This window comes from Ascaphus truei, chromosome 8, assembly GCF_040206685.1.
Source record: "Ascaphus truei isolate aAscTru1 chromosome 8, aAscTru1.hap1, whole genome shotgun sequence".
Lineage (NCBI taxonomy): Eukaryota > Metazoa > Chordata > Amphibia > Anura > Ascaphidae > Ascaphus > Ascaphus truei.
Window position 1 is genome coordinate 4,150,013 of NC_134490.1, and position 18,672 is coordinate 4,168,684.

Genomic DNA, 18,672 nt, shown 5'->3' on the forward strand with positions numbered 1-18,672 from the left:
ATGGCAGTTCTCTCTTGTATCAAAGGGGCTAAAGGAAAAAAATGGAATAAAAAATAGAAAGTTATTGAATAGAGGTTAATGACATTATAATATAGCTAGTGCAACAGGCAGCACATGTGCGAATATGTTTAATAAGATTAATATAATAAGGAAAAGCAGACAACAGCAAACGAAGCACCCGCACACACCTAAAGCAAAAAGGTAAGGCGGGTACACACGGGGAAAATGTATATATAAACACACACAAGCGTCTCACACCTCCAGGTGGAGGGAGAGGTACAAGAAGTCCCCAGATTGGATGCACCCTGTCACCTAACATAGTAATATAATATATAGAAGTATATAAATCCTGGTGGCGGGAGCTCAGTCTTGAGAAAACTCAATTGGAAGACGTACCCCGAAAAAATAACAGTGAAAGGGATTGATCGAAATATAAAAACAATTTTATTGGTACTAAATAAGGTGAGATAAATGGGGTAATGAAAAATATAGAAACCAGTATAACCGTTGGTAGGGCAAGTATATATACCCTGTATATAGCAAGGAGCACCTAAATAGGTGACCAGACCCTAAATGGGGGCACCTCAATAGGTGGAGTCATGGAAAAGCAGCCCACACCCCCGCCCCTCGCCTCTGTCACCTACTGTATATATCCCATGAAGGGCGACCGGTAAATAGCCGAACACAGGAAACCGTACAATGTGGTAAAAGGCAACAAAATACTGTAAATGCCTGACTTCTAATAAATGTGCCAGATCACCATTTTGTAATATTTATTTCTTATCGGTTAGAGGGCCGAAGGTGCTTGTGCGGCACGGCAAGGTCTGCTGGCCCCTCGGGCAGGCAATGGGGGGGGGGAGGGGGTAACCCTGGGGGGGGGGGGGGTAACCCTTTCACTGCCTGCGCTGCCTGCAGTGACTGATACGTAGCTTCTGTCAGTGAAGGTAAGAGTGCAGTGAATGGGTAACAAGTGCTTCCCCTTCAGTGTAAGGGGTGATGCAGGTCAAGGGGGTTAATGTGGCCAATCTGACAGGGAAGGGGGTTAACATATATCGCTTCAAGGAGGTTGTGACCCTGAGGTTTGAGGCGTTGACCAGAAGGACTTTTGTTACTGCCCCTACCAGGAGCAAATGTATCCTAGCAGCCATTGTCATGTGCAATAGCAGGGGATCAGAGGTCAGCCCTGCATAGTGCTGTCCTATCCCAAGCTGCATGCGGCTACACCAGGACAACGAATTAGCTAATCAACCCCTACCCAGCCAGAGAGGCAGAAAGGGTAACTTTATTGTTTAACCAAATGTAACCAGCTAGACAGCCTGATATGTCAATCCCTCTGCCCCAGGGTGACAAAACTTTGGTGGTTAACCAAATTCCCTCCGTGCTGCATTGCCATGTCAGTCTTAACACTTCTGCTGCCAGAGGTACCTGCCACGTCCGTTTTAACAGCGAATGGGTTATCTCCTTTGACATCAAAGGAGCCAGCTCTGTTTTGCAAACTAATATGCAAGTGGGCCCTCCGGCAGTGTAAGGATTTAGCAGCGATGTGAATGTGTCTCTCTGGCATGAAGCGGTTAACCATGTGCTGGCAGAGCGCCCAGCGGTGTCGCTTGTCTGGGAGCCCGGTATAAGGAATTACATGATTGCCCACACAGGAAGACAGCACCATTGCAGGGGATTCAGGAGTGAAAGAGTTAAAGCAGCATGGTAGGTTTGTCACTTTAACCCATGTGCTGCCAGAGATGCCCGCACTGCCTTATGTGTTGTAGAACCCTCTGGTCATGACAGAGTTAAAATACAAAGTATGTTTTTATCCCGTGTGCGCTAAAAGCAAACTTGAAAATACAACTATTCTATTAACGCTCAGTGAATTACAATGTTGCGCTATTTTATTGGGGGAGTTCAGGGGAATTGAGGGCTTTATGTATTAAAGGGCAAATTCCGGCGCAAAGTCGTTATTTTGTAGCAAGCCACGTTAAAACCTATATGTGCCCAGCAGCGTTTATTTATTAATCTTGCTTCCGCCATTTTCGGCTGCGTCTGCCTGCGATGACACGAGGGAACGATGGAGCAGGTGGGAGGAGATAGGGTGGAATGACATTTGCATATCGGCGCAAGTCGCTGTATTCATTGGTTTTCTCCGGCACCTTCCAGGTGGCGTATGTCATTAGCGGAGAATAGCGTCAAGTTTTCAGGATATCCCTGCTTCAGCACAGGTGGTTCAATCATCCCCTGCTTCAGCACAGGGTGTCCAATCAGTCCCTGCTTCAGCACAGGTGGCTTAATCAGTGGCTCAGTACCTGTGCTGAAGCTGAGATATCCTGAAAACCTGAGCTGTTGGGGGGGCTTGAGGACAGGAGTTGAGACCCCCTGCCCTATAGTGACCTTAAAAGGATTAGGAACGGGGTTGGGGTACCAACTCCTATATCACCGAAACAGCAACTCATCGCATTGAAGTCAATGAGGATTTTTGCCCCAAAAACCGCTGGATAAAGAATAAGGCGCCGAGCGAGAGGAGCAAATGTTTGTTTTTACTCGCACATTTCTTTCTTTAAAAAAAAAGATTATTTATTGTCGGTTCGGACAAAAGAAATGTTTGTTAAAAGGTTCGGACGCCTTATTTCCCCACGGAACCAGCAACGATTAGGCTGCCGTCCTGCAACGAGAAAAGGAACTCGGATGTTGGACCAGGAGCGCACCCCCTGCAGTTCCGGGAACGCACCCCCTGCAGTTCCGGGAGCGCACCCCCTGCAGTTCCGGGAGCGCACCCCCCGCAGTCCCGGGAACCCTGCAGTTCCGGGAGCGCACCCCCCGCAGTCCCGGGAACCCTGCAGTTCCGGGAGCGCGCCCCCTGCAGTTCCGGGAACGCGCCCCCTGCAGTTCCGGGAGCGCGCCCCCTGCAGTTCCGGGAGCGCGCCCCCTGCAGTTCCGGGAGCGCGCCCCCTGCAGTTCCGGAAACGCGCCCCCTGCAGTTCCGGGAACGCGCCCCCTGCAGTTCCGGGAGCGCGCCCCCTGCAGTTCCGGGAGCGCGCCCCCTGCAGTTCCAGAAACGCACCCCCTGCAGTCCCAGGAACACACCCCCTGCGGTTCCGGGAACGCACCCCCTGCAGTCCCGGGAACGCGCCCCCTGCAGTTCCGGGAACGCGCCCCCTGCAGTTCCGGGAGCGCGCACCCTGCAGTTCCGGGAACGCGCCCCCTGCAGTTCCGGGAGCGCGCCCCCTGCAGTTCCGGGAACGCGCCCCCTGCAGTTCCGGGAGCGCGCCCCCTGCAGTTCCGGGAACGCGCCCCCTGCAGTTCCGGGAGCGCGCCCCCTGCAGTTCCGGGAGCGCGCCCCCTGCAGTTCCGGGAACGCGCCCCCTGCAGTTCTGGGAGCGCGCTCCCTGCAGTTCCGGAAACGCGCCCCCTGCAGTTCCGGGAACGCGCCCCCTGCAGTTCCGGGAGCGCGCCCCCTGCAGTTCCGGGAGCGCGCCCCCTGCAGTTCCAGAAACGCACCCCCTGCAGTCCCAGGAACGCACCCCCTGCGGTTCCGGGAACGCACCCCCTGCAGTCCCGGGAACGCACCCCCTGCAGTCCCGGGAATGCACCCCCTGCAGTTCCGGGAACGCACCCCCTGCAGTTCCGGGAGCGCACCCCCTACAGTTCCGCTAACGCACCCCCTGCAGTTCCGCTAACGCACCCCCTGTAGTTCCTGGAGCTGAGAGTGGGTGGACATTACTGAACGCGTCCCCCCATATCAGTGTATTTGTACCGGAAGTGGGGTGGGGGGGATAGAGGAAAACGACCTACGGCTCCTGTGTTCACTGCTGCACGCGCGCCGCGATCTGCCGCGGAGCGGCCGGAGAGGAGCAGGAGACCGTTCCTTTTGCGGCTCCACTTTCTGAACGTTTGAGGGGGAGATTTTATATCTTTATTATAGATACAGAATATAGATCTGTAATATCCAATGATTTTATTCTTTTCGACAAAATGCCATGCTGCTTTAACTCTTTCACTGCCAGCGGGGCATTTCTGGGCCCTCGTGCAATGAAAAGGTTATTAAAGGCGCAGTCCCAGAGAGAGCCACAATTGAGGCTGATGATGTGTTAAATATTTAATTTAATATTTGTAGTGCTGGAGGCGATTGCGGCTTTTTTTAAATCACATTCATTAGAAAGTGATAAGTGTTGTGAGATACGTTTTACAAGTGTATAAACCTGATCTTCAGGGTGGATTTTACTGGCCCTATCCCTGCCGTGTGCCTTACCTTATTATTTGCCCTTATAGGGAGGGGAGCTGCATAATGATCCTCCTTATCTTTGGGGTGGGGCAAACTAAGTAGACACTTATCCTCCCACCCCATTACAAATAATACGAATTATACCCTCTGATAGAAAAAAAGATTGGACATGTTTTTTAAATAGGACATCAGTCACCGAGTTGAACCTGTTTAAAATGTCATTTATTAGTCCCGTTGGCTGTCAAATGGGACTGCAGCTCTATGTGGTCTTGATCATTCAGTAACGGTAGTGTGGTGTTCTCACGCAAGCTTGGGTAATGAGACCACCGAGAAATATCTTCATTCCTGCATCTAACATCTAACAACACACTGACTTCAAGGACCAAAGAGACATCAAGATCCTCTGCAAGGTTAGACTCAAGGAGAGATTTTAAAGGTAGTCCATGCGCCAGCCTTTTAGCACCAGGCAGCCAGTGGTACGTACTAAAAGCACCAGGACTTGTTGTCAAGAGAGAGGGGATTTGGCCCGGGATTAAAGGGGTTACAGCCCATTGGGCCACCCTCTACTCTCACCTGGGAAGCAAGGGCTGGACTGGGGTCCAGTAATGTGTTTTTGCCTTGCTTCAGCCATCCAACTGTTTATTCCCCTGTATAAATGTATTGTTTCTGGGCCAGTGTCTGCACCACACACACACTGGGGCTTAAGGGGTTAATGAGCTGCAGTTTAGGAAAATACATTAGGATGCGTGGTGTCTTTTCAGAAATATCTGGGCTTCAAAAGGCTTGATTGAAGTTGGGTGTGAAAAGTACAGAGGGGGTTTGGTCTATGTTAACACATCTGGCTGGTAGACAGCTAGGACCCAGGCTGGGGCATTGGGTGTGAAATATAGCACCGGTGACAAATGTTCACTACACAGGAGTCCCTGCTTCAAAGGATTTCTTGATGGGGGCTAAGAGACAGATATTAATATCTCTCTTAATTTTAATATTACACGGTAATATTTAGTCTTATTGGGAGCGTCATGCGTGCCGGAGTGTATTAATATGTCTCGCGTGCCAGACTGAACTGAAGTTATGAAGTTATTTAGATAGGAAAAGCAGTTTTTAAACGTCCTTGGGTGGGAGGAGTTTTACTCTGAGGAAAACTGTCAACCTCACCACTGATTTATTAGAGGGGCTGGGTTTAGGTTGTGTTCAATGGGAAATAATTGTATAAGAACCAGGCTCAGCCTATGGGTATTGTCCTTCATGTCTTTCGTGTTTTGGTGATTATGAAGATTGCTGTATGAACTGCCAGTCCAGATATGACTGTTTCATCATTCCATCTTAAGTAAGTGTCCATATTTTGTCTGTTATTTGTATAATCTCGTGTGTTCACCTTTTTCAAGGAATAAATTAAATTTTATCATATCTAAGTCTCGTTCAGTTCAACCCAGTTATATTTGGTGATGTATTATTCATAGCCTGTCACAAAGCTCCCGTCACACTTGTGGCTAGAAAAGGTCCCTCATATCTAGAAAAGCAGAACTACATGTCCCAGAATGCTGGTGGGTAGGAGTTAAAACACTTATGGGGTGATGTATCCTTGCGAAGAAAGTGCAAGCAGGTGTTTGTTTTGATGCATTGCTCAATTTTCTGCTTGGATTTGTGTCAAATGTTACAAAGACTTTCTTACACACATTGTAATCCAGAAAAGCTTCAGTTCATGCCAACACAATCTAAACAATTGATGCTAAATTAGCTACATGTTATTATAATCTGTGCGTCGTGCAACACCTCCTACAGATACATCGCAGATCCCAAGTTCACACATACTGTACTGTATGATACGCAAGTTGGATCAAACAACTTCATCCGTTGGAGCAAAGAGATGCAAGATGAAAATGATGCTACATGCATTCGTTTTGCTACCATTTCCCCTTAATGCATCACCCTAAAATGTAATCATTGAGTTATGTGATCAGCCCAGCGGTAAGGGAGGAGTTGCTCTGTGGTTAAGGTTTCAGTTTGGTTTAGGGCTCTTGGTTAATGGCATCTGTGTGTGACCTTGTGAACTTTGTCTCCCTGTTCTAACAATAAGATTGCAAGCTCTTCGGATCAGGGTTTATCTGTGGCATTGTACAATACTGCACACCTTGGCTTCTACACACTGCAATGTTTCAGGATTTTAACATCCATCGCAAAGCATTATGTGTGAGATAACATAGGCACATATATAGTGGGCTAGTAATATGCTAGACGTGCAGTCACAAGGCGATGGGTTACATTTCTGCCACAGTCAGTCCGTGATACAATACATGAGCATTTATACAGCTTATAACAGTGGGAATACTGTGGAGCTGTCAGAACAGCCAGCAAGCTATATTCTAAGGGTAGCAGTAGGACTCCTCCTGGGGTAACCTGCACCCCTCCTCAGTGTGGAATACCTCGAAAATGTCCCACTTTTGCCTGCCAAAAATGTAACCGAAAAAAAATAAATAAACAACAACAACAACAACAAAAAACTTACTTTCTCCCCCGGGTCGAGATAAATGTCCCGCCATATTTCTTCCGGTTAAGGATGAGAGCAGCAATTTCAGGGACGTATCGCGCAAACATCGCCTGAGTGCGTGGAACGAGAAACAAGGAAGAAAAAAAAAAAAAACAAACAAACAAAGGACAAATAGCATGCAGAGAGGCTCGCCCTGAGACAGTGAGACCACCGGCGCAATCGGAAAATACTTACTTCCGTCCACTAACTGCACTATATGAACCACCATATTTCTTTCGGTTTCCTATTAACTCTATGATTTCGGGGACGTAGCTGGCAAACATGGCCTAGGAAGGAAGACAGGAGACAGAAAGAGAAGACTAAAAAGAAAGAAGAGACGTCTGTCACAGAGAGGGGCACGCCCGGCATTGGGGGTGGGGGGGTGGGTGGGGAGGTGTGAATGGGGGAACAGCTCCAGCGTGAACAAGGGACACAAGCAGGCCAGGTTCTGAGGGACACCCTCTCTTTAGAATTAAAGTCACACCTGCCCTCACGGTTCCCATTTTGCCGTAGGTTTCTGCGATACACAGTTGGCTACCTGTGCTGATGAAGGTGCCTATGTTCATAGAAAGGTTGTGCTAAAGAAATGGTACAAACCTTAATAAAACGTGCGCCGTATGTACGCATAGTACAATTGAGCTGAGCGTATTTTGTGATGTTCGATACCGGATGGAAACAGAATGGTGTGTCGTGTTTTTATGTCTAACCTGTGTTAGTAAATGTAAGTTATTACTGTGATACTATTTATAATAGCCGTACTGTGAAAATACTAAATTTTCATAATCTAAAGCAGGGGTTCTCAAACTCCAAGACCACCCCAGCAGGTCAGGTTTTCAGGATATCCCTGCTTCCGCACAGGTGGCTCAATCAGTCCCTGCTTCAGCACAGGTGGCTCAATCCGAGGCTCAGTCAAAGACGGATTGAGCCACCTGTGCTGAAGCTGGGACTGCCTGAAAACCTGACATGTTGGGGGGTCTTGAGGACCAGAGTTGAGAGCCCCTGCCCTAAAGAATTAAACATCCATGCAGCGTAAAATAATTTTCTGGTAGATACGCAGAAACGTAATAAAAACGTCATTCTGCGCGCGCACACCGCGGACAGGCTTTATGGGCTACAAAAGGTTAAATTTGGCAGATTATTTTGACGCACTTTTTCCTCTTTTTTGAGCGCACAGAAACATAATTGCATATACACCCTCTGCCAGCCTAGCGCAGTGCATTTCTGTGCACCCAGCACAATGGTTACGCTGATGGCGCAGGGCGAGAAATGTTAGGTTAGTACATATAGGCGCATACAAACGCAATGTAAAATGACAAATCCATGCACCAATTTTGCGTCACAAAATAGGTTTGTAACACTATAACCAAAATGATCTTACTACCTGAACACCGGAATTTTAATCCCACATTTAGGTGAACTGAGGGGCTACTACCCCCTAAATATCAGTTATCCAATAAAGACATATTTGCTTATAGCCTGTTTTATAAAAAAAAAAATTCTAGTAACATGTTGCCTAATTTCTGCTTCCAAAATCTCGTGCTCCAATATCCACTGGTAATAATAAAAGCATGGGATAATTGGGGTACCCCCTCCTTGGGGCAGAAGCCTCCTGCATCGTAATACTAAACCTGAGCCTGTTCCTGGCTCTTCACACCCCGAGCTGTTCCCCCTTTGCCGAGCGTGTCTAAAAGAGCAAAAAGGTTTGGGTCTACCAAAATACCCCCAAAAATAAGAAAAAAGGGGAAAATATCACCAAAAAAAAATTCCATAAATGTCTTAAAAATATATATCAAAGATAATCAGTGTCAAAAAAAAAGTTTGAAGAAATAGAGGATAGATTGTGTGTGAAATACAGAGGGGCAGTGTTATGTGGGAAGGGCGTGTTATGCGTAAAGGGCGTGTTATGCCGGAAGGGCGTGTTATGCGTAAAGGGCGCGTTATGTGGAAAGGGCGCGTTATGTGGGAAGGGCGCGTTATGTGGGAAGGGCGCGTTATGTGGAAAGGGCGCGTTATGTGGGAAGGGCGCGTTATGCGGGAAGGGCGCGTTATGTGGGAAGGGCGCGTTATGTGGGAAGGGCGCGTTATGTGGGAAGGGCGCGTTATGTGGGAAGGGCGTGTTATGTGGGAAGGGCGCGTTATGTGGGAAGGGCGAGTTATGTGGGAAGGGCGTGTTATGCGGAAAGCGCGTGTTATGGGGAAAGGCGCGTTATGTGGGAAGGGCGCGTTATGTGGAAAGGGCGTGTTATGCGGGAAGGGCGCGTTATGTGGAAAGGGCGCGTTATGTGGAAAGCGCGCGTTATGTGGGAAGCACGTGTTATGGGGAAATTCACATTTGAATTTGAATTCCATGGTTTTACATATCAGGACATAATAACAATCATCTGTTCCTTAGCAGGTCTTAAAATTAGGTAAATACAACCTCAGATGAACAACAGCACATGACATATTACACTGTGTCATGATTTATTTAACAAAAATAAAGCCAAAATGGAGAAGCCATGTGTGAAAAACTAAGTACTCCTTATGATTCAATAGCTTGTAGAACCACCTTTAGCAGCAATAACTTGAAGTAATCGTTTTCTGTATGACTTTATCAGTCTCTCACATCGTTGTAGGGTTATTTTGGCCCACTCTTCTTAACAATGTTGCTTCAGTTCATTGAGGTTTGTGGCCATTTGTTTATGCACAGCTCTCTTAAGGTCCAGCCACAGCATTTCAATCGGGTTGAGGTCTGGACTTTGACTGTGCCATTGCAACACCTTGATTCTTTTCTTTTTCAGCCATCATGTTGTAGATTTGCTGGTGTGCTTGGGATCTTTGTCCTATTGCACGACCCAATTTCGGCCAAGCTTTAGCTGTCGGACAGATGGCCTCACATTTGACTCTAGAATACTTTGGTATATAGAGGAGTTCATGGTCGACTCAATGACTGCAAGGTTCCCAGGTCCTGTGGCTGCAAAAAGAAGCTCAAATCATGACCTCTCCACCACCGTGCTTGACAGTTGGTATGAGGTGTTTGTGCTGATATGCTGTGTTTGGTTTTCGCCAAACGTGCCGCTGTGCATTACAGTATGGCCAAACATCTCCACTTTGGTCTCGTCTGTCCAAAGGACATTGTTCCAGAAGTCTTGTGGTTTGTTCAGATGCAACTTTGCAAACCTAAGCCGTGCTGCCATGTTCTTTTTAGAGAGAAGAGGCTTTCTCCTGGCAACCCTTCCAAACAAACCAAACTTGTTCATTCTTTTTCTAATTGTACTGTCATGAACTTTAACATTTAACATGCTAACTGAGGCCTGTGTAGTCTGAGATGTAACTCTTGGTTTTTTTTGCAATTTCTCTGAGCATTGCACGGTCTGACCTTGGGGTGAATTTGCTGGGATGTCCACTCCTGGGAAGATTGGCAACGGTCTTGAATGTTTTCCACTTTTGAATAATCTTTCTCACTGTACAATGATGGACTTTAAATTGTTTGGAAATGGCCTTATAACCCTTCCCAGATTGATGGGCAGCAACAATTGCTTCTCTAAGATCATTGCTGATGTTTTTCCTCCTTGGTATTGTGTTAACACACACCTGAATGCTCCAGACCAGCAAACTGCTAAAATTTCGGCTTTTATAGAGGTGGTCACACTTGCTGATGATCAATTAATCAAGGTTATTTGATTAGCAGCACCTGTCTGCTACTTAGCATCTTAATTCCTATGGAAGCAGTAAGGGTGTACTTAGTTTTTCACACATGGCTTCTCCATTTTCGCTTTATTTTTATTAAATAAATCAGGACACGGTGTAATATGTCATGTGCTGTTGTTCATCTGAGGTTGTATTTACCTAATTTTAAGACCTGCTAAGGAACAGATGATTGTTATTATGTCCTGATATGTAAAACCATGGAATTCAAAGAGGGTGTACTTTCTTTTTCACATGACTGAATATAAATACACACCTCACCCAAGACGTGTACACACACACACACACACACACAACTTGTTTGCATTCCTATGTTCAGTATTACGTCACAGACAGACATACAGGCATCAGCAAATACACAACCCTAAAAAAAAGGTTTCCAGGAAAGCCTTGAACTTATACAATGTAACCTAACCCCAGTGTTATATACAATGTAACCTAACCCCAGTGTTATACTGTATACAATGTAACCTAACCCCAGTGTTATATACAATGTAACCTAACCCCAGTGTTATATACAATGTAACCTAACCCCGGTGTTATATACAATGTAACCTAACCCCGGTGTTATATACAATGTAACCTAACCCCGGTGTTATATACAATGTAACCTAACCCCGGTGTTACATACAATTTAACCTAACTCCAGTGTTATATACAATGTAACCTAACCCCAGTGTTATATACAATGTAACCTAACCCCGGTGTTATATACAATGTAACCTAACCCCAGTGTTATATACAATGTAACCTAACCCCAGTGTTATATACAATGTAACCTAACCCCAGTGTTATACTATATACAATGTAACCTAACCCCAGTGTTATATACAATGTAACCTAACCCCAGTGTTATATACAATGTAACCTAACCCCAGTGTTATATACAATCTAACCTAACCCCGGTGTTATATACAATGTAACCTAACCCCAGTGTTACATACAATGTAACCTAACCCCAGTGTTACATACAATGTAACCTAACCCCAGTGTTACATACAATGTAACCTAACCCCAGTGTTATATACAATGTAACCTAACCCCAGTGTTATATACAATGTAACCTAACCCCAGTGTTATATACAATGTAACCTAACCCCGGTGTTATATACAATGTAACCTAACACCAGTGTTACATACAATGTAACCTAACCCCAGTGTTACATACAATTTAACCTAACCCCAGTGTTATATACAATGTAACCAAACCCCAGTGTTATATAATATAGTGATAGGTTCTCTAACAGGACAAAAACACTACATCACACAATATATCACACTACAACAGACCACACATACTTATACACAACACTACAACCGACCACACGTACTTATACACAACAATACAACCGATCACACATACTTATACACAACAATACAACCGACCACACATACATATACACAACACTACAACGACCACACATACTTATACATAACAATACAACCAACCACACATACTTATACACAACACTACAACCACTCAGACACTTGCACACCACCATACAACAGATCACACATTTACACACACACACACACACACACACACACACTTTTACATCCCACTACAACTGATCATACACACACACACGAGACAACATTTTGCATCACAGACGTGTGTGTGTGTGTGTGTGTGTGTGTGTGTGTGTGTGTGTGTGTTTGTGTGTGTGTGTGTGTGTGTGTGGTCCTTCATTTTTCAGAAAAAAACCTATATTTAGGAAGAGATGTGGAATATTCGGATAGTGAGTAATTCATCAATAAAAAAAAATATGTATTTATAATTTTATATATATATATATATATATATATATATATAGTAGCTATAGAAAAAATATTCTAAAGAGGGAAGGTCACATGGGGACTGCTACATAGGGGAGCGTCCCCTAAATCTTACTTGTGAATCTCGGGGGGAAAAAAACATTTAAAAACGAAGAAAAAAAAACCAAGTAGACAAAAAAGTTTGCGGGAAAAAAGGTGATGCTGTCCGTAGGGTCACACAACAGGGAGAGGGGAGGGATATACAACTACAGCTAAAAAATAATACACATAAATGTAGAGCCATGTTTTGTCCAACAAACACTTATGTTTTAAGCGGCTGTTTGCAAAGGCTGCAGCTGGAGAGGTAACAGGGTAATAGTGTGGCAGTGTGGCAGTGTGGCAGTGTGGCAGTGTGGCAGTGTGGCAGTGTGGCAGTGTGGCTGTATCTAACATCAGATTATATTGGTTCACAGAAGATGGAGAAAATTAACCCCTTCAGTGCCCCAGCTGGCTGGTAATTGCCACGGGAGTGAAGGTGTTTATCTGACAGTATCCCAGCCAAAGATGCCTCATTACCCCGGGAGTCAAAACGTGATACCTGGGTACTTGCTCCAGTAAAAAAATGACCCTTGAGATGTGGTCAGGTCTCAGTGCAGTTACGTTAACCCAGAGAGGATCCACATCGCTGGTCACTCTGGCACTAAAGGGGTTAATCTTTTTTCACATGTAAAAAAGAAAAGTGTGTGTGTGTGGTGTGCGAGTGTGGAGGCGGCCATCTTTAAGGTGACCTGCAAAATGCATTAAACAATATCTGCATTGATCAGCAGCTTGGCCTCCTGGGATTGGGAAGGCCGCGGACGCCTGCGCTTTGCCACAGCGCTAAACGCATATTGTTTGTTGGAATAATTGGGAACCAGGGGTGACAAAAAAGGGGAAAAAAAGCAAAGAGGGAGGGGCCTGAAACCGTGGAAACATCGTCCCGAGAACCGTTCCCGGGATCGGTTTAACCCCTTCACTGCGGGAGGGGCCAGCAACGCATCGCTCCCCGCGGGAAGAGCTTTTATATCAGCAGCTGAAACCGTACGGGGTTAAATACCAGTGTGCCAATGCTTAACCCATTACATGCTGAACTAGAGAGCCATTTAGGGGTGGCCCACTCCTGTAATGAAGGGGTTGAAACAGCAATCTGCCTGCCCCAATCACCCCTCTCCCGCTGCAATGTATAGAAGTAATGAGTATCCAAGAAATTAGACCTAAGAGCAGAGGTGGGCAACTCCATTCCTCAGGTCCACCAACCGGTCAGGTTTTCAGGATATCCCTGCTTCAGCACAAGCGGCTCAATCAGTGGCTCAGTCAAAGACTGCGCCACTGATTGAGCCACCTGTGCTGAAGCGGGGACAGATTGAGCCACCTGTGCTGAAGCAGGGTTATCCTGAAAAACCTGGCCTTTTGGTGGCCCTTGAGGACTGGCATTGCCCACCCCTTCCTAAGAAGCTGATCATTTTCTGGGTGTAAAACGGAGAATTCCCCTGCCTCCATTCCCCAAATATAAGAACTGCCGCAGAAACCATTTGCTGTCAGATGGCTGTGCAACGTGTTGCAGACTCCCCTCCCGGCCAACAAGGGGTTAATATGTTGCTATTCCCTTCATTTAAAGAACCCGCAGAGCATTGCTCACCTCCCAGTGGTCGAAGTGCCTTAAAAAAAAAGTTACAAATGTAAAAGCAGTGGTACTGTTTCAGATTTGGGAAAGTCTTTAATTTAAAAAAATAAATAAAAAAAACCCCCATGATGCAACATTTCTCATCTTAAAATTGTACTGAAATAAGCGTCGCCAACTGGGGCATTGCTCCGAAACGGAGGCTAACGGCGTCATCGTAACGCGGCGTGACTCGCGCGTTGGTGTATCACTCTCTCAATGGGAGGAGATAGGGGAGCAGAGCCAGCGCAATATTACAATGAGAAGGGTCAATAACTGCTGCAGTTTTCCTCTCTCGGTGCTATATAAATCCACCAGGTTTAGGCGCCGTTAACCTCTGACCCAAACTGACCTGCGTGGAAAGTCAGGAGCGGGATTACGCAGATGCATACGTCGCTGGCGCAAGTCGATGCGGATGCCGATGTTTGCTCCGTGTTTTGGAGCAAATTGCCCCGTTTTAATACATATCGCTCATAAATGGAGAAGTGAACTTTAAAAGTGCATCTCACGCAGCTACAGTACCTTTTATAAACAGTTAAAGAATCTAATTGGCTTCCTCAAACTAATCTAAACCACGTAAAAGCAAAGATTTGGTTTATTGTGTTTTTCTGGGAATGAATTACAAACCTCATTTTTGATGGGCCTTTGGACAGAGCCTGTTGGTCAAACAAGTGTTTTCTATACCCTTAGGCCAGCCAATCCTTATCTGAGAGTCAATAAAAAGGGGAGTGAGGCTTTGTCGTGCAAACTCTTTGCCGAGTACCCAGGGACACGAGAAAGAAAGGAGCAGGCAGGGGAAACTGATCCCCTCCCAAGGCTCAGCTTACTGCGTTTACACACTCACTTTGCAAAACGGTTTATAAATACTTATAGGTGTCAGATTTTGGAAAAAGGAATAAACCCCCCAGATGTTACCCCCTTAAACCTGTCACTACCAACAGTACCGTTTGGTCCTAGGAGGGACTGACCCTGCAGGTAAAAAAAAGTAGTTACACTGGTTTACTCAACAACAACAAAAAGTAGTGGTCCTTCCTGCCACCCCAGTACCATCGCACTTCGACCACTGCTCCTAGCCCCAAACACTGTAGGACGGCCGCACTGTTCTGCAGGTCCCTCTAGAGCAGGGGCGGCCAACTCCAGCTCTCAAGGGCCACTAACAGATCAGGTTTTCAGGATATCCCTGCTTCAGCACAGGTGGCTCAATCAGTCCCTGCTTCAGCACAGGTGGCTCAATCAGTCCCTGCTTCGGCACAGGTGGCTCAATCAGAGGCTCAGTCTCCGACTGAGCCTCTGATTGAGCCACCTGTGCTGAAGCAGGGATATCCTGAAAACCTGACCTGTCGGTGGACCTTGAGGACTGGAGTTGTCCGCCCCTGCTGTAGAAGCGGAGATGTTACAAACAAAAAGATTTTTACCAAACCGCCGAGGATGAAGAAGACCATGAAGAGGCGCCCAAGGGTGGTCTTGGCATAAACGTCTCCGTATCCGACGGTGGACATGGTCACCATGAGCAGGTACACACATTCCCAGTATGTCAGAGCCTGGCTGTTCTTGAAATTGTCCCACGGGTCTCCTGAGTTCTCCACCTAAAGCGGGACGACAAGAGTTAGAGCAACCGTTTCATCTTTGGTTAAAGTAGCAATCCCACTCCAAAGGTGTCTTGTGAACCTCGGACAAACCAATGGGGTCTTTTGGAGGCTGATCTGTGGCTCTCAAACTCATGGGACCCCCAACTGCCAAGATATTATTATTATTTCTTTACCTTTCCTGCCAGTACTTGCAAGGAAAAAGGAAGATGGCAGAGAGGCCAACCAATCAGAAGCTGCAGTGTCATCACAAGTTTCCCAGTGGCCGCCAGTGAGGCTGACTGCAGGAGCCATGTTGGTTTTTTGTATGGACATTAAGGGAATTTCTAAATTAAATATCACAGGAAGCAGTGGGGGGAGGGGGGGGTAGGGGTCCCCCAATAGCTCGGAGTGCTGAGGTTCAGCCCAGGGGGACCCCTTGTTTCATATATGTAAAACAAAATGATCAGCAAGGATGGCTGCTTTTTAGGAAGGTGACATAGAGGACAATAATGACTAAACGGTGCTCTGCCTTCTGGCCGAAGGGCACCTAACGGCTCATACAACTGAATGGGTCATAGACGGTCACACTTCCTAGGACAACGTATGGCACCAGAAGAAAAAAAGAAGAAAAACCCCATCCCTGCAGTCACCACAAAAACCACAACCCTGCAGTCACCACAAAAACCACATCCCTGCAGTCACCACAAAAACCACATCCCTGCAGTCACCACAAAAACCCCATCCCTGCAGTCACCACAAAAACCCCATCCCTGCAGTCACCACAAAAACCACAACCCTGCAGTCACCACAAAAACCACAACCCTGCAGTCACCACAAAAACCACAACCCTGCAGTCACCACAAAAACCACAACCCTGCAGTCACCACAAAAACCCCATCCCTGCAGTCACCACAAAAACACAACCCTGCAGTCACCACAAAAACCACAACCCTGCAGTCACCACAAAAACCACAGCCCTACAGTCACCACAAAAACCACATCCCTGCAGTCACCACAAAAACCCCATCCCTGCAGTCACCACAAAAACCACATCCCTGCAGTCACCACAAAAACCCCATCCCTGCAGTCACCACACAAACCACATCCCTGCAGTCACCACAAAAACCACAACCCTGCAGTCACCACAAAAACCACAACCCGACAGTCACCACAAAAACCACATCCCTGCAGGCGTTTCGTACCCGCCGGTACTTTGTCATCGCCTCCAGCTCCCGCCCCATTCATTATATGGACCACTACAATTCAGGACTTATGTGCAGTCATTAGGGATCTCACCACATATCTGGAGCATCGGCTTAGGGGTACAGTACAACCCCATTTCTCTACTGGCACCAGAATAAAGCTTATGGTATAATCACTTGAAGGAGCTGGACGGTGTCTTGTGGCATAGGGAGCGGTTATATGGAGCAATAGGAGGAGCTGGGGGGGGGAGTTATTGGGAAAAGTTGTTAGGAACAGTAGAAGGAAATATAGGAAGTAGTTATGGGGAGTGTTTTTCTGCGCAGTAGGAGGAGTTATAGGGAGCAGTTATGTTTTCTGAGCAGTGGGAGGTTATACGGGGTAGTTATATGTCCTACGGTACTACCTGGATTGGGTACACTGCTAAGGCTATTCTATAGAATAAGGCCATTGTTCTAAGTGACCCACACAGCATTATTCCTGTTAATATATACTCACCAAATGGATAAAGCCCGCCGCGGTCAGCCAGGTACTGATAAATATGGAGCAGAGGTTCACCAACTTAATGGAATTACTGCAAGAGGGGAACGAGAAGCACACACCTATTGTTAAGATAGTTTCCAAGCAGCACTGCTGGTCAGTGCCGAGTATCCCCCTCACTGCTGAAAGGAGCCCGCAGGTTGAGGTTCCTCCAGACAAGGGAAGGGTTTATTTTATTACAACACGTTACTTATATTCAGTATCAGCAGAAAAGTTCCTTAGACAGAATATAAATAGTTTCTTATTATTGTATGTATGTCTTTATTTATCTAGCGCCATTACTGTACATAGCGCGTCACAGCAGTAACACACGTGACAATCATATTAATAAGAAATAATATAAATAACACATACAGGGAAGAAGTGCTTCAGACATAAAAGTAACATTTAGGAGGACCCTGCCCCGAAGAGCTTACAGTCTAATTGGTAGGTAAGAAGAACGTACAGAGACAGTAGGAGGGTGTTCTGGTAAGTGCGTCTGAAGGGGGCCAAGGTTAATGTACAGTAACCACAGAGTATAGTATTAGCCACAGAGCTACTGTACTCATATGCTTCGTTAAGGTGCTGTGTTTTAACGTGGATATTACAGGTGGATAGAGAGGGTGCTGTATGTGTGTGTGTGTGTGTGTGTGTGTCTGTGTGTAAATATATATATATATATATATACACACACACAGTATCTATATTCATTTAGCGCCAGCAATGAACATAGCGCTTTACAAAAGAGACAATATGGGAAATTGTACTACAATAAATGCAACAAACACAATGTCAGACATTAGGTAAGGAGATCCCTGCCCTGGAGGGTAGCCGCCGGCGTAACCCCTTCATGTCTGTGAGAAGTAAACAATCGCATGGATTCAAAACAATTGTGCGTCGCTCTGGGCTTTGGGTGAGGTCAGTACCAGCCCACAGCCGACTTCTGACGCTCTGAAACTCTTGCAGCATGGCACTGCCGGAAATGTAGGGGTGAGGGGAGGTACTAGAAGAGATTAATATATATACTTCCAGTAATGATATACAGTAGAGCCTTGTTTCTTAGCGTTTCCACCCATACATCGGTACAGAGAAGGGGGCCGCCATGTCTGCGCATGCGCAGAACGGGGACTGCCAAGTTCACACATGCGCAGAAGGGGGGAGCGGCCGAGTTCACGCATGCGCAGAATGGGGGAGCGGCCAAGTTCACACATGCGCAGAATGGGGGAGCGTCAGAGTTCACGCATGCGCCGTATGGGGAGCGTCCGAGTTCACGCATGCGCAGAATGGAAGAGCGTCCGAGTTCACGCATGCGCAGAAGGGGGGAGCGGCCGAAATCACGCATGCGCAGAAGGGGGGACTGCAAGTCTGCACATGCCAAGAAGGGTAGGAGTCGCCGAAAAGCGACGGTTCCGCTTTTCAGCGATTTTCACTTTGCGGCGGCGCCATGGAACGGAAACCGCTGTATGAGCAGGGCCCTCCTGTACTGGTGATGGTGCCACAA

At 46.6% G+C, this 18,672-nt stretch overlaps 1 protein-coding gene across 10 annotated transcripts in view; it reads right to left on the reverse strand.

Moving 5' to 3' along the window:
* The window catches only part of KCNMA1 (potassium calcium-activated channel subfamily M alpha 1), a 397,276-nt gene that overhangs the window by 150,089 nt on the left and 228,515 nt on the right, over positions 1-18,672 (reverse strand). For 9 of the 10 annotated variants that reach the window (XM_075610355.1, XM_075610354.1, XM_075610347.1 and 6 more), the window contains exons 7-9: positions 17,151-17,226; positions 15,300-15,470; positions 6,939-7,030 (exon numbers count right to left, since the gene is read on the reverse strand). In XM_075610355.1, the coding sequence (XP_075466470.1) occupies positions 6,939-7,030; positions 15,300-15,470; positions 17,151-17,226 (339 nt within the window). Of the gene's footprint in view, positions 1-6,722; positions 6,815-6,938; positions 7,031-15,299; positions 15,471-17,150; positions 17,227-18,672 lie in introns of all 10 variants that reach the window. The other variant, XM_075610353.1, reaches the window with a different exon arrangement.